The 19,594-nt window shown below is 25.7% G+C and overlaps 1 protein-coding gene across 2 annotated transcripts; it reads left to right on the top strand.

Moving 5' to 3' along the window:
• The first annotated feature begins 107 nt into the window (after positions 1-107).
• LOC129976328 (low density lipoprotein receptor adapter protein 1-A-like) lies at positions 108-17,052 on the top strand. Of its 2 annotated transcripts, none has more exons than XM_056089842.1 (7): positions 108-303; positions 6,014-6,159; positions 7,482-7,594; positions 8,126-8,333; positions 10,609-10,752; positions 11,194-11,234; positions 15,479-15,615. In XM_056089842.1, exons 1-7 carry the CDS (start codon positions 237-239, stop codon positions 15,525-15,527), a joined length of 768 nt encoding a protein of 255 aa, XP_055945817.1. In that variant the 5' UTR covers positions 108-236; the 3' UTR covers positions 15,528-15,615. The 2 variants fall into 2 exon arrangements, with proteins under 2 accessions (XP_055945817.1, XP_055945816.1); XM_056089841.1 differs by lacking the exon at positions 15,479-15,615 and adding an exon at positions 15,652-17,052 and having other exon boundaries at positions 110-303.
• Positions 17,053-19,594: the final 2,542 nt, after the last annotated feature.

Here is a 19,594-nt window from a genome sequence, read left to right on the forward strand (position 1 = left end):
TGATTTAATATGGATATTTTTTTATTTTTTACCTTATTTTAGCATTATTTCATCTGTGCTCTAACTGAGCCCTTTAAATGAGTTTCGTTTTTTTTTTTTTTTTTTTCGTTTTGATTTTGTTCTGTGTGGAGTGATGGCTGAACGCATAAAGCGCACATTGGGATTGAGAAACCGAAAAATTTTTAACTCCTTAGTTCAATATTAATTGATTTGCGTTTTTAAATTAGCTTCCTGTAATGGCGTCCATTCTCAAAGCAGTTCGTGTTGGCTCATCGGGATTATTTGGTCGATTAAAACATAAAAGTGAGTTTGTTTTTTACATTAAAGCTTTTAAAATGAATGACTTCACAAGTTATCTTATGACATCAGTTAAATTGGCGCTATGGATTAGTGAACCTTTACAGTTCTATCTACATATTTTATGAATATAAATTCGTGATAACTGCCATTTTATATTAAATATAAAAATTTTGAAACGGAGAGATTGATTATCCTTGGATCGTTTCTGTAGCCTTGAAATATTTTTAAGGTCTAAGGAAAACGTTGTTTTTTAGCCTAAGAAGCCCGTAATTCCTCCAAAATATATAATATCGTACAATTATCATTGACTAAGAAACATTAATGTAATCGGCAGTAAGGAAACGTGAAAAATTATCTATCGGTAAAATTTAGGTATTTATGTATTTCTATATATTGCGGTGTGTTCTCATAGTGATCCACATAATTTCACTTAGATAGCATTTTTGATGTATTTAAAATTAGCATTTTTGCAGTTTATACTTTTTCACGAATTTGTATTAACAAATAATACGACTTAAAATAATTCTTAATCCTTTCTTAAATACTTCCAGTAGAGATTATGGAACAATGTAGGTACCTATTAGCATTGTATGAAAAAGATTGCAGGATTTAAAAGATATGAAATATGATGCAAACATACTTTGGAGAAAAAGGGAAATGTCACTTTATAGCTTCTTTATTCCCTTCCCCCTACCTTTTTTGAAATTAAAATTATTAAAAGTTGAGCAAAATTTCAACATTTTTCAGCAATAATTTCTAAAAATATCATAGCACAAAAGTAATTTCTACACCAACTTAAAATTTCAAAAAATTATCTTTTCACTGAAAATAATTTAATTTCTGTTCTTTTTCTGGAAATTTATTATATATTTTTAAATATATTTTAATAATAATATCTTTAATAATACTGTGATGAAATCCAAATCTTTTTCATTATAAATACAGATATATTATCCTATATTTAGGTTCTATTCTTAATAACTAAAATATGAAGATTTTGCATTTCTTCCCCCCCCCCTTGTAGAGTAGGCTGTACTAAATAAAAGTGAAGTTCAACTTCAAAAGTAATCAATGAAAAATTTATTATATCGTTTTCAAATTTCTGAATACTTTTGATTTTTTTGCAATATAATTAAGTATATCAAATTATTGCATCAAGCTTTTAATTTTAGCTTTCTTATTATAGTGCACTGAATTTTTTAGGGAATAAAGAAATAAAAATTCCCTTATATATTACAAAATTTATGAAACTTATTCAGTATGCTAAAAAAAAAAAAATCAGAAGCCAAATGACTTTATTATTAATCTTGTATATTTTATGTTTTGATTCATTTACCAATAATTTCATACTGCAGATTAATTTTCAAATTTTAAACAAGGTGACATATAACAAGAATTAGCGAGAGAATAATGTAATAAACAAAACAGCATGTACTTATAAAAGGTTTGAAATTTAAAAATAATTATTAAAGGAATCAATAAGATTCATTTTATTTTTAAAAAATTGAAATGAAATTTTTCATACATAGTACTTGCAACAATCTAGCTAGTCAACAACAGAGACTAGTATAAATTAATTTGGCATAAATTATTCTTAGAAGTTTTTTAATTACAAGAAAAAAAAAGTGTATCCCTTTAATTTACAAAGAAATATTTATTTTTATCTGCATCCTTTGTTTGCTATTTCACCAGCATTTAACTTTTCTTTATGTAGGTAAGAAAAAGATAAACGTGTATAGTTTTGTTTTATATAATTTTTATACACAACTCTTTAAGTGGTTTTAAAGTCCTTGACTATACTCATCAAAGGATTTTGAATTCACATTTTTAGTCTCAAATTTGGTGTGTATATAAGTCTAAAGCCCATTGAAGCTATTAATATACAATTGATCATTGGAGAATATTGAATTTTTGAGTTCATCCTGGCTTTTTTTAAGAGATTAAATCTTATTTTCAGTGATAAATAACATCAAGTGAAGACAAACTAAAAAATCTTAGGTCTCAGACAATCGTATTTTTAAAAAAAATAATTGATATAATAACACACCTAGATGTCATAATATAACAGATTTGCTCTTTTACAAATGTAGATAATGTGAAAATATTTTTCTTGTTGCAGAATATGATGTGTACATTAAAGAATAGTAATGCTCATATAAATCAAGATACATTGATATGAATAAATGAGAAATATTTTTGGTTTTATTTATGTACTTATTTGTCGTGGAAATATTTTAGGCTTGGAGATTTGTTCTATGTTGATATTCATTCTATTTTATGAGTTTAATCATTCAAATTGTATAATATTTAATTAAATCAAAATCAGGTACTTAAATTTTGAATCTTATGATATGTCAATAATGGTTAACAGGAATAACAATCTAAAGCAGAGAAAAGTTAAAAAAAGAAAATATTCATTAATACATCTTACAAACTATGACTCCCGTAAAGTCCTGCATTGCTGCCTCATCGCGACGGGGGAGTGTTCCTGGGCGGAATGGGCAAAGTATGTTGGGAGAGTATTCTCCTGGTAAGGTCACCCAAGGCGTGAAGGCCATTCCTTTATGCTCAGCTAAATGCAATTCAGGCATGAGGCAAAGTCAGACTTCAGCCTTTGGTGCCTCTGGGTTCTTGACCTCTTGAAGTTGCAATTTAAGCCCTTTTCTCATGACTTGTCAATTAGGAGACAAACCTTGAGCACACTGCAAGGCTGTGCTATATTGTTTGAAGGCCTTCGAGTTCATGGACCTGGTTTGATGTTACTGTCGACCAGGTGGGATAAGCCATAACAACAAAAACTATAACTTTGGAACTCATATAATGAAATATATAAGACTGAGAAATTTATCAAGTGAAATAATGTTTATAAATATGTGAAATAATGTATTGAAAATAAATTTTATGTAAAGGCTTATGGTAGAAAGATGCAAAATCATCCCCCCCCCCATTTCCCCTCCTTTAAAAAGACAGAAAATTTTTAATATTGCTGTTGATACATCCACATACTAAGACATAATATGTGCTAAGTTTTGTTCAAATTTATCAAATTGTATTGAATTATATGAGATTCAAACAGACATTCAATTTTATATACTAATTTACTCAATTTTATAGACTAATAATTTTTACTGATTTTTTATTATTGATATTAAACATAACTACATACTCATATTTTTTGACTCGCAGACAAAAATTTTTGAAATGTTAATGAACATTACATGTGTTTCTGATTTGACATAAAATATATAGTACTTTCTGAAACCAAATATCAAACATTTAAAAGTAATTGAAATAGATATTTGCAAATTCAGTCATAAGTAAGTACAGAAATTTTTTTGTCATTTTCTGTTTAAAATGAGGACAGAGAATGGATACAAACACATAAAAATATATTTAATATAATAATGATGATTTCAGTGATAGCAAGTTTTCCTATTCTTTCCAAAAATAATTTCCATAGTGAATAAAAACAGTTATAGTTAGAGTAGAGAAATTTGAAATGTGGCGTATTTCTGCTATAACTTTCGAAAATATTGCAGCACAAAATTGATTTTTACATCATATTGAAGTTTAAAAAATAATCTTTTCAATTATACTAATGTTATAATGAACAAATGAAATTTCCATTTTTAATTAATTTTAAAATAATAATTTAATTATATTTTAACATAAATAAATTAATTAATTTAATTTAAATAAATTTAACAATTTGTTTTGCACTGAATAAAAATAAAATTTAACTTACACGAGCTCGTTACAAATCAATGGAAAAAATTAACTTTTATCAATGTGTTGCTATCACGTTGACAAAAACTCAAATTACAAAATAAATCAACTATTATGGCAAATTAAATATATAAAAGTGTCATTTTCAGCATGTGTCTGTATGAAATGAAATGCAAGGGAAAGTTTTATATGAGCTTTTACAAAGTCGATATTATTTATTCAATAAAACAGTTTTATTGAAGTCGAACACAATTTAATATATACAGGATAATCTCTCAAATTAGCTCATTTGGGACATGCATCTGCTAATAAAATGGTCTAAATGAAGTAAATAATTATATTTTATGTAATTTGAGTCTATAAATGCTTTGATAAATTATGAATTTAAAATTTTTACACAAATCCTCTGGCCTGTTAGTCATATTTAACAAAATATTCAATATGTCAATTTTTAAATAAAAAAAAAGTTGCACTGCAATAAACTAAATCATATAGTAAAGTAGATCAATTTATGAAAATTAGAATACCACTATTCTATAAAAATAGATGATTTTAGATCACTTTATCGATCATCTCAAAAAAGATAAGCATATCATCTTCCAGGTTTTTTAGGAGTGATTGGCCTAAGATTATGAAAATGGTAATTGTTCTAAAAATGTAAAATAAAGACTTTATAAATTGAACAGATTTGATCGCAAAAGATACAAACATTTACCTATTTATTTAAAAAGCCTTAGGACCAAAGGAATGTATAAAATTTAGACTTGATGATTTTTTGAAGTGTGTTTATATACTGAAACAAAATAAAACATTCCTTAGTTCCATATTATTTATAGATCCTTAGTTATTCCATAACTATTCACGTCATTTAAATTGTTTTTTAAGTAAAACTAAAAACTGAAACTTTTGTTGAATAATTCTTGAGCACATAAGACTTAAATGCTGAACAACTCTGTTTTCAATACTTATATAAAATAAAAAGTCTTGGTTTCAGTAAAAAGTGTTTTCTTATATTAATTGCAGTTTAATCATTTCCACTTTAACTTAAAATTGAAATTTTATGGGAGATGACAGAAAATTAGAAAGGTACATAGTACATTATGGCTTCAGGCCTTTATAACAGTATGAGTGAATTATATAACTATCAAAATCTGAAGCTTAAAAATATTTTGATGAAGAAGCTATTGAAAGACAAGTTACATAAAATATTTGATTGAAAATTTTAACAAGCATTAAGATTGCCAAAGGCGGCCAGTACTAAATAGTTTACTGATATCTAGAGTAATTAGCACTTCATTTCTGCATTTGCAATTATTTTAGGAATTCTTTTGCTGTATAAATATATTAATTTGATATTGAGAATGTATTTCCTAGTCCTATTTCATATGATGAAACAATGTCTGATTTCAATTAATATGCTTATTATTCATCCTGTTAATTTAGTTGGTACGTTTATTATTAGTTTCTCATTACTATTATCATTCCTCTCTTAAAATATGCATTATCAAATGTTTTATTTGGTCTAAAAATGTAATAATAAAATTATAATATTTTTAAAACACATTTTAAAATTTGCAGAAAATAAAGTATGGAAATCACTTAGTGATATTTATGTCGCCCACATTTGATCGGAATTCTTTTGGTTGGCACCAGTAGGGCTTTTACCAGCAGTTTTTAAAGGGTTTTTTTTTTTTTTTTTTTTTTTGAAGTTTATGAATTTGCATCTTCATAAAATTAATTATTAATTATTTAAGTAATTATCATTTTTATAAATAATAATAATAAATAACAAAACATAATAATAAATAAATAAAATACGAAAGTTTGACCATCTGGCATTGCCAATATGCTGATGCCAGGTGATATAATGTTAACCATATAATTTTTTTTCTATTACAAATATTAAATTATATTTTTATTAAAAATTTTAACATTTTAGTAAAGTCTTTAAACTCAACTATTGACCATGTTCTTGTTTTTCATATAGAATTGCCTGAAGAATGGGATGATTCAATTAAAGAACCTGTTTTAGATGGAATCACATTTTATGTTAAGTATTTAGGGAGTACATTAGTAGATGAGCCTAATGATCAGCAAACAACTGCAGATGCTATTAAAGCAGTTATCACAATGGTGAGAAGTAAAGCAAGACTTTTTACTTATTCATTCTTTCTTTTCTTTTTTCTTTTTTTAAAGCAATATTTATAAAACTTAATGGAATTATTTCCTTTATCATGATAAGGTTATTGTTATTGGGGAAGTTCTCTCAAAATTCTATCTAATTACTTTTTTATACTCCATAAGATAAGCTATAGGATTTTTTAAAAACTATTAATGCAGAATTATATTTAATGTGTTCAGTCAAACATCTATATATTGAATTTGTAGGACCCTGAAAAAATTTTGATGCATACATATAAATATTGCTTCATTTCTTACTAAATACAATTGCATAATTAATTATTTAAAGTTAAAAGACTTTAAAATGTAGACTTTTGAAACAGTTTTTGAAAAAAATGTTCGCAAATATATATTGAATTTGCGGAATTGCTTATAATGTATTATGAAAAATATTTTCTTGTGCAAAAAGTGACATTTGAATTGTTATTTGGTTAATTAATATTTCTTTTATTTTAATCTTATAATGAAGCTGTTTCAAATTAAGATTTAATTTTAACTGGAGGTAAAAATTTCTTCAAGAAATGTTAGAAATAAATCTCAAGCCATATCAGATAGTTTTGAAATAATGCCTTGCCATATTTTTTACAATTTTCATAATCTGTAGTTTAATTTGATCAAAGCTATTTTCCAATCTGTTTTAATTGAAGGGGGAAGGGTCATAATCAGCCACAATTAAATTCTTGCCCACATGTAAAAAATTTGGCTGAATTCAATACCATCATTCATTCTGTCATTATTTATACAATTGATTTCTTTCAATGTACAAAATTTTAATTAAAAAAAAGTTTGATTTATGTGGGCACAACTGTATATAATATATATTTTATTCTGTAATTAATATAATATCTTGCTAATTCATTTTTCAGGTTTATAAATGTATAAATTTTAAAGTAAAATTGTCAATACATTTTATGGATTATTAAAACTTGAATTTCAAAATTTAAAACAAAAAAAATTGTTGCATTTTAATTATTATTCTCAACAATTTTAAGAAACACGTCTGTTCAAAATATCAAGTAGAGATGAATTATTTTTGAAATTCCCATCTTAAAGTTTATTTTTTCATTTAAAAGTCTCTTTTATTTGAAATTCTTAGCGTAAATTTGGAATTGTTGTTTCTTAATAGTAGTAATTATAGTTTTAAGGAGCTCATTGTCATCCTTAAAATATATCTAAAAAAAGAAATATGTTATTGATATTTAGAACCAGGTTGTCAATGTGTAAAAATATTCAAATGAAATAGTGTTAATGCTATTCATTCTGAACATTTTTAGGCTAAGTCAAGTGCCAAGAAACTTCCAAGAGTTGCTTTGACTGTAAATCCAAAAGGAATTGTTACTAGAGATCTTAGCACTGGAGAGAAGCACTTGGATTTTTCTATATATAGGTTTGTTATTCTTTAAAATTGCATAAAATGGATAGAAAGTCTGCAATTAAAAGAATTTTCAGAATTAGCAAATTAAATTATTAATTACAAAATTAGTTATAAAATTAAACATGAAAGATCTTCTACCATCTTTTTATATTAAAATTTGAAGTAATTAATCTTTTTGTGCAAATAAAAATTAACCATTTTTTTAATTTAATAAATAGGTAAACAAAAATTTAAAAATTTCTTTAAAATAAATTATGAAAAATTTCTTTTGATGTTTCTTAAAACATTTTTGAGTCTATATTTCATATATTCTTTAGTAAATTATCTAGTACACATGCATGACATTTTTTTTAAATTTAAATATTTGAATATCATGGAATATATTACAAATTTGCTGAATAAATCAAGTTTCAAATTAAATCAAAATATTTATTCTGTTTCATTTATATCCAATTATAATCAATTTATTTCCAATTATAATCAATATTCTCTTTTTTGATGATATACATTTTTATTAAATTTTTTTATTTATTTCATTTCCAGAATTTCATTTTGTTCTGCGGATGCCACTTATGACCGTGTTGTAGCTTTTATTGGGACAAACAAAAATGAAACATTAGAATGTCATGCATTTTTATGTTCAAAACGTAAAATTGCACAGGCTGCTGCATTAACTATATCTCAAGCTTTTAATATTGCTTTTGAGTTGTGGGAACGTGCCAAAGAAGAGAGATCTAGTCAAAATGGAGAAGTATGTTGATATTATTTGTACACATTCTTTATTACATTGTTAATTAATCTGTATATATATATATACCATAAGGAAGGTGTTAATGAATATTTAATTATTGAAGCAAAATGAGTTGTTTAATATGAGTGTTCTTATATTGTAATGATTTTACATTAATATTTATTACTGATTATACTGTAATGATTTTACATTAATATTTACTACTGATTATACTGTAATGATTTTACATTAATATTTATTACTGATTATACTGTAAGGATTTTACATTAATATTTATTACTGATTATACTGTAATGATTTTACATTAAGATTTATTACTGATTATGCAGTAATGATTTTACATTAATATTTATTACTGATTATACTGTAATGATTTTACATTAATATTTACTACTGATTATACTGTAATGATTTTACATTAATATTTATTACTGATTATACTGTAAGGATTTTACATTAATATTTATTACTGATTATACTGTAATGATTTTACATTAAGATTTATTACTGATTATGCAGTAATGATTTTACATTAATATTTATTACTGATTATACAGTAACGATTTTAAATTAATATTTATTACTGATTATGCAGTAATGATTTTACGTTAATATTTATCAAAGAAGTATGCAATAATAACAAATTTTGAAAATAGATATTATTAGGCAGTACTATGTTCATATCAAACTAAAAATTATCTTCAGAAAGAATCTACTTAAATTATTATTCAAAAACTTTTATAAAATTTTTTAATCAAATGCCAAAGAAGATTATTCGTCTTCTTAAATAAAAATATCAGGAAAAATTTAAAATGTCCTTTAATTTGTAGAGAACATTACGCAGGGGCAAAAAAAAAAAAAAAAAAAACCTGCATGAGATGTTATTTGCACTTATTTAAGCACTTGTTGTTTAGCCTCAATGAAATTTTGGGATAGCTGATGAATTTAAGCATGAAATCTTTTGAGCCAAAAAGTTTTTTTTGTCTGATCATAATTACATCTTGTTTTTATTCTTTTTTATATTTTTATCAACACATAAAAATGATTATATTTACTATAATCAATTTAATGTACTTATGAAAATTTCTTTGGTATATTGCATGATGGGGAGAATATTCCAGAATAGTCTCTTTTAATAAAAAAAAAAGTGAAAATTTACATGTTTTTTAGAGTTTTATAGAAGACCATGAAACTACAAAATAGGTACCAATATATTTTAGATGGCAAGAATATACTCCATATAGCACTTAAAAAAATGCTTTTCATTAATTAAAAATAAATTAAAACTTGATTTCATTTTTCCATTTTCGCAAACTATAATTATGCAGAAATGATTTTCATGTCATCTTTATATATTTCATAATATGAAATTAGGTGTTACAGATTTTTTTATCTAGTTTTTTATCTTTCTTTTAAATATTTTTATATCTAAATTTTACTGTACTTTTCATTGTTACTATGATATTTAATTATTTTCATTTTTTCACAAATGTTTTTCCCCTCTTATTCATTGAAAACTGATGAATGAAGTATTTTTTTTTTAAATATTTTTTAGCAATGTCAAAATGAAAGTTTTTTTATTTTTTATTTTAACTTTATTAAATTGTTGAATCTCTTAATAAATCCTCTTAGAATATTAAGCAATGTATCCAATTTGTTAAAAGATTTATACAAGTTATTCATCCTCTTTCTTCATCATATGTTTCAGTACAGTTAAAATGATAATAGGTGTGCTCATATACACAATAAACCCTGTTTATATTGCTTAATTCTGTGGTAATGGGATGACTGGCTGTAATGAAAAGAAAAAGTTGTGCTCATATCATACAAATAAAATACACCTCGCCATTTTGATGTTGTAATAAAATATGTATTTTACATGAAGAATGAGAAAGTGAAGTAACAATAAACAATATGGCTAAATGTGTTTTTCATGCAAGTATCATAATTTATGACTTGATGTTTTTAAGGAGGTTGTGTGCATAATAAATAGATCTGGTATGAGATTGCTATAACAACACAAACTTATATCTATCACAATTTGAAATTTAAAAATATTTTACAATGAAAACTGTAAATATCAAATTATGGATAAGAAATTTAATTTAAATTAAATGTAACTATTATTCCAACAAACTATGGTCACTAAAGGCTACTTATAACTTATATAATAAATACTATGATTGAATTATTTTATAAGTATATATTTTGTGCATTCTGTATAACTCAAAATAACTTTCCACTTTTTAAAATCTGATAAAATTAATTTTTGCAGGAAAAAATAAAATTGGAAATCTCAGACAATTCTGCAGTTTCTGAATGCAACAGCAATAATAAAAATTCCTGCGTAGATGAACAAGGAACTTTAATTGACCTTAGTATAGATGGTCATTCAGCATCTGAAACTATGAAGAAACTTGTGAGTTTTATTCATATTATTTCATTAAATTTGAAAAAAAAAGAAAAAGAAAAAAAGATCAAATATGAATATGTATTTATAATTTTCAGATTTGCTATTTTAAATTTGTTGTAAGGAAATATAGCAATTTCTATAATTATACTGCATACAATTTAAAGGCTTTTCTTTCAGCTGACATTATAATGCATTTTATATTATTGATAAATATTTTAAATACTATTTTAATGGATATAATCTTAAAACTTCTTAAATTATACTTCATATAACATGTTTTGCAAATTAAAGAAAATTCTTTAAAAGTTTTGAATTAAAGTTTGCTGTTACTTTTAATTTAATGAATTTATAATTATTCTGCAATTATACACCAGCATTAATAAGATCAAATTTCGTGTTAATGTTTGATGTATTTATGAATGAATTAACAAATCCAATTTGTTGCAGGGATTTGAAAATGACCAAAATCTTGATGATAGTTTTTCAAGGTAAGAAGTAATTATTAATTGTTTGTTAATTGACTTGTTCGAAAATTTAACACATATCAACAAGTTTTAAGGTTAGCCAAACATGAAAAAGATTACATGTCAAAATTTCATCATCATCAATCTAGCTTATTGCATTTTTCCGTTACTTAAACAAATAGAGAGGCATAATTCCAAAGATATCTTTTTGACGGAAAAAGTTCTCAAACACAGAGATTCATCTGAAACATTTTTTTACTATTATCAACATTTCAGTTATGAAAATATAAGAATTCCATTTTGCCTGCCTCAAATTATATTGCTATCCTTACTTTGATTAAAATTGATGACAAATTATCTTTTAAAATTATTTCAGTTCATTCATTAACTTATGATTGCTTGAATATAGATTTTCATTAAGGTATAAAGGAATTTTCATTTGCTGTCTTTTTTGCCTAGCATCTGTTATGAATTTTAAATATATTTTGTATTGTTTTTTAATGCTTAAATAAAATTTGTTTTATTTTTTTAAATTTATTTCTTATATTCTCTATAATTTATTGATTTTTAGTATACTATAAAACTCTATGTTGAACTGTAAGTATTAATAATGAATATGTAATTCATAAAACTACTGCAGTTGCATTTAAAAATGTTTCTGATTAAAATGACTTTTAATGATGATATGTTGGATATTAAAAACAAAATTTCATGTTTAATATTCTACATGAGGACCTATTAAATATTTTTTTATTTAAATTCTTTTTTACCTTCTAAGTTTAAATAAGGCATGTGTATGAGTAATTATAATTGTATGTTTGCTAATCTGACTTGACTTTGGGCTGTCCATTTTATTTGAATGATGATTACTATGAATGGCAACATGAGTGCTAAAATTAGTTACAAAATTACTTGTGCACTAAGTTGTCCTGTGGGAACTATGACCTATCATTGGTATGTGACCAACATAACTATATTATCATTGTTTCTGGCTCTGGAGATGCTGCCAACCTTAATATTAAGCCCCAAAGTGTGATTGTTTCGTTTGATACCTAGGCTGACTAACCATTCAAGTGGTTAGCTATTTGCTGGATACATTGGAACACCCTCCAAAGTGGTTATTGCTTGGTTATGTAGTTATGTTGTCTATATATGAATGACCATTTGTCAAACTGGCAGTCTATGAAATTAACTGATGATTTCTAATCCATATATTTTATAGACTCTCCTTTCCCCTCATCAGACAGACAGTGACAGTTTGCCTGCTGAGAAATGTAAATTGCTGAAATATATATATTTTTACAAATTAATACGATTTAAATTTAATTCTCCAAAAAAAAAAAAAATGATGAGTGACTTCTAAGAAAATGAGAATGCCTTTTTATGATGAGTGACTTTTGGCAAAAGATTTTCTGTCCCTTTTACTTTCATTGTTATTATTATTATTTTTTTTATAATGTGAGGACGTGTGTTGTTTTGGTTTGAGGTTTTTGAAGCCATAAAATGCATGGGTAGAAAATTGACGATTTATTACTTTTGAGGCATTTTGCTTTCAGGGTTATTACAAAATGGTGCAGAAAGTTGTTACATTTGGTGATTTATCACCAATAAAAAGTTACAACTTGGTGTAAAAGTCTTTCATGTACCTGTTTCTTCTGTCTGGCCAATAAAAGGCAGTGTTGTAAGAAGTTATTGCTGGAAGAAATGCAGAGAAGAAAATGGGAATGAACTTGAAACATGTATATAATAATATAATTTTTTTTTAATTTTCAATTTTTCTAGCTTGCAAATGAAGTTTTGGAGCTCAAACAATCTTGAAATAGGGGGAAAAAAAACATTGTTTTTTAAATATCGACGCTTGTGTAATCTGATAATCATGTTTCAAACCAGTTTAAATTGCTTTTTCACAAAAAAAAAAATTCTGTCCTTGAGAAAAATATTTGAAAACCTTCTTGATTTTGAGATGGCCAAAAACCATTTCTTTTCTAAATGTTGCAAAATATTAGTCATGTGAGAACATGATGTTGTTTTTCTTTTGGACTGATACAACATGACTTAAAAAAATAATGTTCTCACTTAACAACTTGAAATTTAATTTTCAATTTCTTTTTATTTGTTATTATTTTCATTATTATTGAGCTATCATTGTGAAAAAAATAAGCACTCAATTATAAACGTAGAAACAAGCTAGTAAAATATTTTCAGGCAGAGCTATAATTCTGCAATTTTTATGGATAATTTCCATTGCCCATAGGGATTGTATATGTGATGAAGCTGAATAAATAATTGATAAACAAAATAATGCTATTAATAAATTTAATGGCAGAAGCCAAGAAAAAAATACTTCTTAAGTGTGAATGGATTATAAAATGTTTCCAAAAACATTGAAATTATATATGTATTATAATTTATTTTATATCCAAATCTATTCCAGTATTCAAATTGTATCCTACAAGGGGAGGGCACGAGGTTGAAAATTGAGTTTGGGATAAAATTTAGTGTAATGATACTATAAGTGCTATAGCTAGTAAATTTCGAGAAAATGGCCCTCAAACTTTCAGTATAGCTTATATACTAATTGTTGCCGTTGTCAAGGCGTGAATAGTATATTGGATAAGGCATTGATGTAGTATTCACAAGATCCAAGTTTGGTCCTGGGCTAATATGTTTTTTCTTTTTTTTTATGCAAAATTAAATAGTTATTCTCCTAATTCATGGATTTTAATTTTTAGAAGAAAGATAATTATAATTAGGAATGTGTTTTTTTAATTAATTAAATTAACAATTTAAGGATAGTTTCAGTTAATATGTTGCTCATTTTTTGAATGGAAAAATAAATGTATTTTCTCTAAATACCTGAGATATAATTTATAAAAAATTAAACATATGATTGCTTTTTTCTTTTAAAAAAATTATTTAAATGAATTTACAGACGGTTTTAATTCATATGTAACTCTTTTATCAATCAAAAATAAAAGCTCTCAAAATAAATATTTCTCAGAAATAAGTTTTCATTGTCTTATTACTTGAATCATAATTTTATTTTTAAGCAGGAAAAATAATTACAAATATAACTTAAATGGTGAGAAATGCTAATTAAATTACTGTCACCATAAAAATGTTTCATTAATTTTTTTATTACATAGAAGAGACATAATAGTAATTATCGTAAAAACATTTCAAACAAAATATATTTTGACATCTTGCACAATTCATAAATAATGATTATCCACACGAAAACCTTAAAGGAATTCATTAAAAAACAAATTTCGTTTACCAAGCATGTCACACAAAGCATATTGTATGTCACTAAAATTTTAAAATTATCTTCCAATGCTTTCTACTTTTTCTCGTATAATTTTTTAAAATTTGAACTGCTCTCTTTGATTCTGGATATAAATGCAGCTTCATTGGGATATAGCAAATGATTTATCATTATTGAAATCCAAAAATTTTAATGATATTTAGATAAAAATAGTTGTTTTAAAATATTTTTGTAGCTAAAAATATATTTATAATTATTATGACACTTTAAAATTAAATGTTAATTATAATTAAAGAACCATATAAATGAATATAATTACTTTTCTTTTAAAAAATAAGCTATGACTTATGTATTAAGAGAAAATGCATTTTTATTATTTTTTCCATTCAAAGATGAGTATCACACTAATTGAAACCATCCTTAAATTGTTAATTTAATTTAAGTAATTCTGAATATTTAAACAACCGAATTCATACTTATAATTATTTTTCTTCTAAAAATTAAATTATAATCTTAAAATAAAAATTAAATAATTTTTGCATAATAGGTAAAACATATTAGCCCAGAACCGAACTTGTGAATACTGTGTGCCAGTGCCTTATCCACTATACTATTCGCGCCTTGGCATCGCAGCGGTAACACTTTATTAGTATATAAGCTATACTGAAAGTTTGAGGGTCATTTTCTCGAAATTAACTGGTTATTGCACTTTAATATTTTTGCAAATGAACATTCTAAATGTATATTCCATTATATAAATCTCATTCCAAACACAATTTTCAACCTCATGCCCTCCTTTGTTAGTCTATTTTATATTAATGAAAATATATAATCATGCTGAAGAAAATATTAAATACTGTAAAATTTCATTTTAATAGTTAAACTGTAATTCGCTACTAGGAAATATCTTTATCATTTAATCTATATTGTATTAGATGTAATTTTATGAAATCTTTTTTAAAGGTCTTTAAAAGATAATTTGATTTTATTTGTATATTTCCAGATATATTAAGAAGAATTCAAACTATCAACAGTGTGATAAGCAACTCTGAAAAATATTTTAATGGATTAGTTTAATTTCTATATGTATTATGTGTGTAACCCATGAGAACTAGAGTTTTTATTTGAACTGTTGTATCGCTGGTGTTATAAAGCAATTCTATACGTTAATTTCAGATTGGCTCATTCCCGAACTCACCCCATGCTTGGAATGGGATTTAAACCTGAAGATCTTGAAGATATTCAACAGTTTGTGCATAATCAACGGAAAATAAATGAAAAAGATTGTTTCCTTGATGACCAAACTGATGATTTGCTAGCCTTGTAATAATTTTCCAATTCTTTGCAATATAATTCTACATTGTACAGCAAATGGATCGATTTCTTGGAAAGTCTCTTTTTGAGAAGTGTATGGAATCTAAATTAATGAGCTGTGATTTTTGCAATACTAATAAATGGCCTTTCATTTAGATATCACATTTAATTTTGTGATTATCTTGTTTAATTGCTTGATTTCTATATTATTTAATTATTGTTAAGTTTTTGTACTGATGTAGGATAGTTCTGCATCATTATTATATTTATATATTAATAGAGAGAGAAAATTCAGATTGAATGTAATGCTGAAAAATTGCTATTGTGTTATTGTTTGCGTTTAACAAAAGTGATTTTTTTCTCAATTTTTTTTTTTTTTTAAATATTTTATATACGTAAAGAAAAGACTTGTGAATTATTGTATTATTTCAAAGCAAGTTGCATACTTATTTTTTATAATGGTGCTTGGGTATGTTTTTTCTCTTTTTCTTTTCTTTTTTATCTACTCATCAACACTAAAGTAAAAATGTAAAAGCCATCATTGAATGCTGATTGTTTTATGAACCATTTAATGTTTTTTTTACAGTGAAATTTTAAATGTTTTATATGTCTCCCAGATTTCTACTGGAAGATTTTTTATTGTCCACATGTGCACACAGTGTCCGTTTTTATACTTTTGCATAATATATTGTGCTTTTGATTTATATGATTTGCTGCATTTGTTTTCTTGCTTAGTGTTATCTCAGTCTGGGGAAAAAAGCAATGCTAATTTTGCTTTAGATGCAGATTCACTCTAGCCTTGAGAAATTCTATTTTCTGTGATTAGTGCAAGATGCTGACTCTTGGAATTTCAAAATGTTTTCTAAAGTTTTTTAGTACCTGAGAGGTTGTATTTTTAAAACTGATGTTGTATTTGCACAAGATTAGCAATCATATTTTGTATAAGCAATTTTTCAAAAGTTTAAAATTATGTGTTTGATATTAATGTGCTATTTAAATCATATATACATTATTATGTAGCAGAGGTGAGTCAACATTAAAATTGTTGAAAGCATTTGCAAAATTCTCTAACTTGTTGAATCTCACTGCATTTTTACCTTTTTGTTTGGCATTTGTGTGAAAAATCTGTTAGTCATTTGTTATAAAATATTTACACATTTGTACTATTCTTGTTCACTTAAGGAATTCTATACCTGTTGAGCATGTATTTCAAATACTGTGAATATGTGTACATATAAATTTGCTCAATAAATATTCTGCTTATGAAAAAAAAAAAAAAAAAAAGGTTTGTTATTTCTTTTTTATCAGTTAAGTGCATTTGACATATATACATATCAATCCAAAATTTCATTTTGGTGCAGACGATGTGTAATTTTTTATTTAATAAAAAATAAATGTTTTTTTTTTAGATATTTATTATGTAACTATTTGTATAGATATACATCAATATATACATACATCACTGTTTGACTTTAAAAAGAATTGGACTTAGATAAATTCCACAGTTAACTGGTTAAATGATTCTTTTGCTAAAAAAAACTTACAAATGAAATAAGAATTCCAATCCGACTTCATCAGCAAAAAACTGGTTGAGAACTTGTAAAAAAAAATTAAAATTCTAGAAAGAATCTTTTATGTTGAAAAGTTATTTGTTTCAATTGTTATTTTTACCTTTATCTTAATATTTTTTTACTTTCTCCTCTTAGAGTACAGAGTGAGATTATAGTCTTATTTTTAGAGTTGGAGAGGTAGAAGTTTAATATCGAACTCCATCGGAGAGTCATGGTATGATGCATTAAGGTCAAACGTGCATCTTTCTGCTGATATGGTGTGCAAATTTTGAGAAATGTTTGCTCAGATATTACCCACATCATCAGAGCATACTTTCTGCATTACCATGTCTGTCCCAAAATAACACTAATAAAAGCGGAATGTTGTTGCTAAGCTCCATGGTCTGACTTAGACCAAATCCAAAAATCCGTTGCAAGGGCCAATCCGTTGAAAGTCAAAAACGAGGAAGGGAGAAGAATAAATTTCTCCCCAAAGAAGTCCTAAATAGTCTAGAATATGTTCAGCAGAGGCCCGATGTTGGCAGCATTTCGGGCAAAGAGGTAAGATTTTTCACCCTGAAAAAAGAAAAGACATTTAAGGTGGGCACTGGCAAGGCGCGACAGACAAGTGTTGGTTTTTCTATCACAAGGAAGAATTAAGGATTGGCCCAGCTTATTAGCCCTATTCCAATCATGAGTAGGGGTTACCATCCAATTCTTCTTATTTAGGAATTTCGCCTGAGAGAAGAGTTCTATGTATGTGAGTTCAGCAGAAGATGGAAGTCTCTAGGCTGCTTCCTTTCTTTGCAGGCCTCTCTGCTATTTGGGTGTTAAGGGATTGTTAAGGTGTTCCATTGAGCTGCGGCTATCAGTAAGAATCTAAAAGTTCTTATAATTATTTTCGTATAAAATGCTCTTAAGTCCCTCATCGATTGCTAGAAGTTCGCTTCTGAAAACGGAACAGAAGTCTAGATTTCATTGGCATAGAGAAAAACTAGACTGAAGATTTACAATATAGATGCCACTACCAGCAAAATTGTCAATTTTGCTGCCCTCAGTATACAATTTAATGTCACATTTAGGGATTTTATTAATTACTTCCAAGGCCAATTGTCTAAGGTGTTCTGACGCATTTTTCTTTTTATTAATGAGAACATATCAGATAAAGACAATCCGTTAACAGAACAAACAGATAAAGATAATCCATGAAACAGAATGTTAATGTAATAAACCAAACTTTGTTGAACATGATTAAGTTCACATTTAATTTGAATTATTTTTTGTGTATATCTTAGTAATAAATTAATAATAATATAGTAATTGATAAATTTTTAAAGCCCTATAATCAATGATGAACTAATGTAATTTTAATATAAAACAAATTCGTTGCTTAAAATTAACAAGACATTTAAAATGATAGTAAGGATTTAAAATCTTCAACAATGGTATTTTTTCCCTCAAATTGATGTATATTGTTAATACAATTACTTACAAAAGTTGTGTGAAAGGTTTATTTTTAAAACCATCCTGACAAACTCCTCTATGTCACTGTTTTTCATTTTATTTTGTTTCAACTGACAGATATTTACAGTTTATATTTGGAGGAATTGTTCATATAAAACATCAATTTTGGAACTTGTCCATTAGAAACGACAGACACTGGTGTAGTGATGAAGATGCATACATATCTTGAGCACCATTGAGATAAAACATTAGTGTACTTACGTCATTAGGCAGACAAAAAGAAAAGAAAAACGATTCGTACATTTTTAAAAATTCACATAATATATCCAAATATAGATAATTTCGATCCAAACATTTAATTTATTTAATTAATATATTAAAATTTCCTTCAAAAATGACTTTTACAGTTCCTTTTAAATTATATAATCATCAATTAATCATTGGTATGCATTTAAATGCAATAGTTCAATATTTGAATTTAAATGATAGGAGAAATTATTATTTGCTTTTGTTCTTCTGATTATAGGAATATGAGAGTAGCTGCTATTTCATTTTCAATGAATACTGTCACATCAAGAGAATCTTTCACAAACCATTTGTTTTAATCAATTTCATCTTTGTAAAAATTTTGATGGTTTTTATTACGAAAGAACTTTGCGATCTTTGGCGATTAATCGCTGGCATACTGTTAATACATATACTTTTATAAGGTTATTTCGAATAATAGGTAAGCAGAAACCTTTTCATATGTAAATCGATCCCCCTCCTTCATTAATAAGTGGTCGCAGGTT

The sequence above is a fragment of the Argiope bruennichi genome, chromosome 7 (assembly GCF_947563725.1).
Source record: "Argiope bruennichi chromosome 7, qqArgBrue1.1, whole genome shotgun sequence".
Classification (NCBI taxonomy): domain Eukaryota; kingdom Metazoa; phylum Arthropoda; class Arachnida; order Araneae; family Araneidae; genus Argiope; species Argiope bruennichi.

Bases quoted from the DNA above. Each gene is read 5' to 3' on its own strand.
- LOC129976328 (XM_056089841.1), top strand. From the start codon at position 237: ATGGCGTCCATTCTCAAAGCAGTTCGTGTTGGCTCATCGGGATTATTT. The intron at 7,595-8,125 runs GTTTGTTATTCT...TTTCATTTCCAG, and splicing joins TTGGATTTTTCTATATATAG to AATTTCATTTTGTTCTGCGG. The intron at 11,235-15,651 runs GTAAGAAGTAAT...CGTTAATTTCAG, and splicing joins CTTGATGATAGTTTTTCAAG to ATTGGCTCATTCCCGAACTC.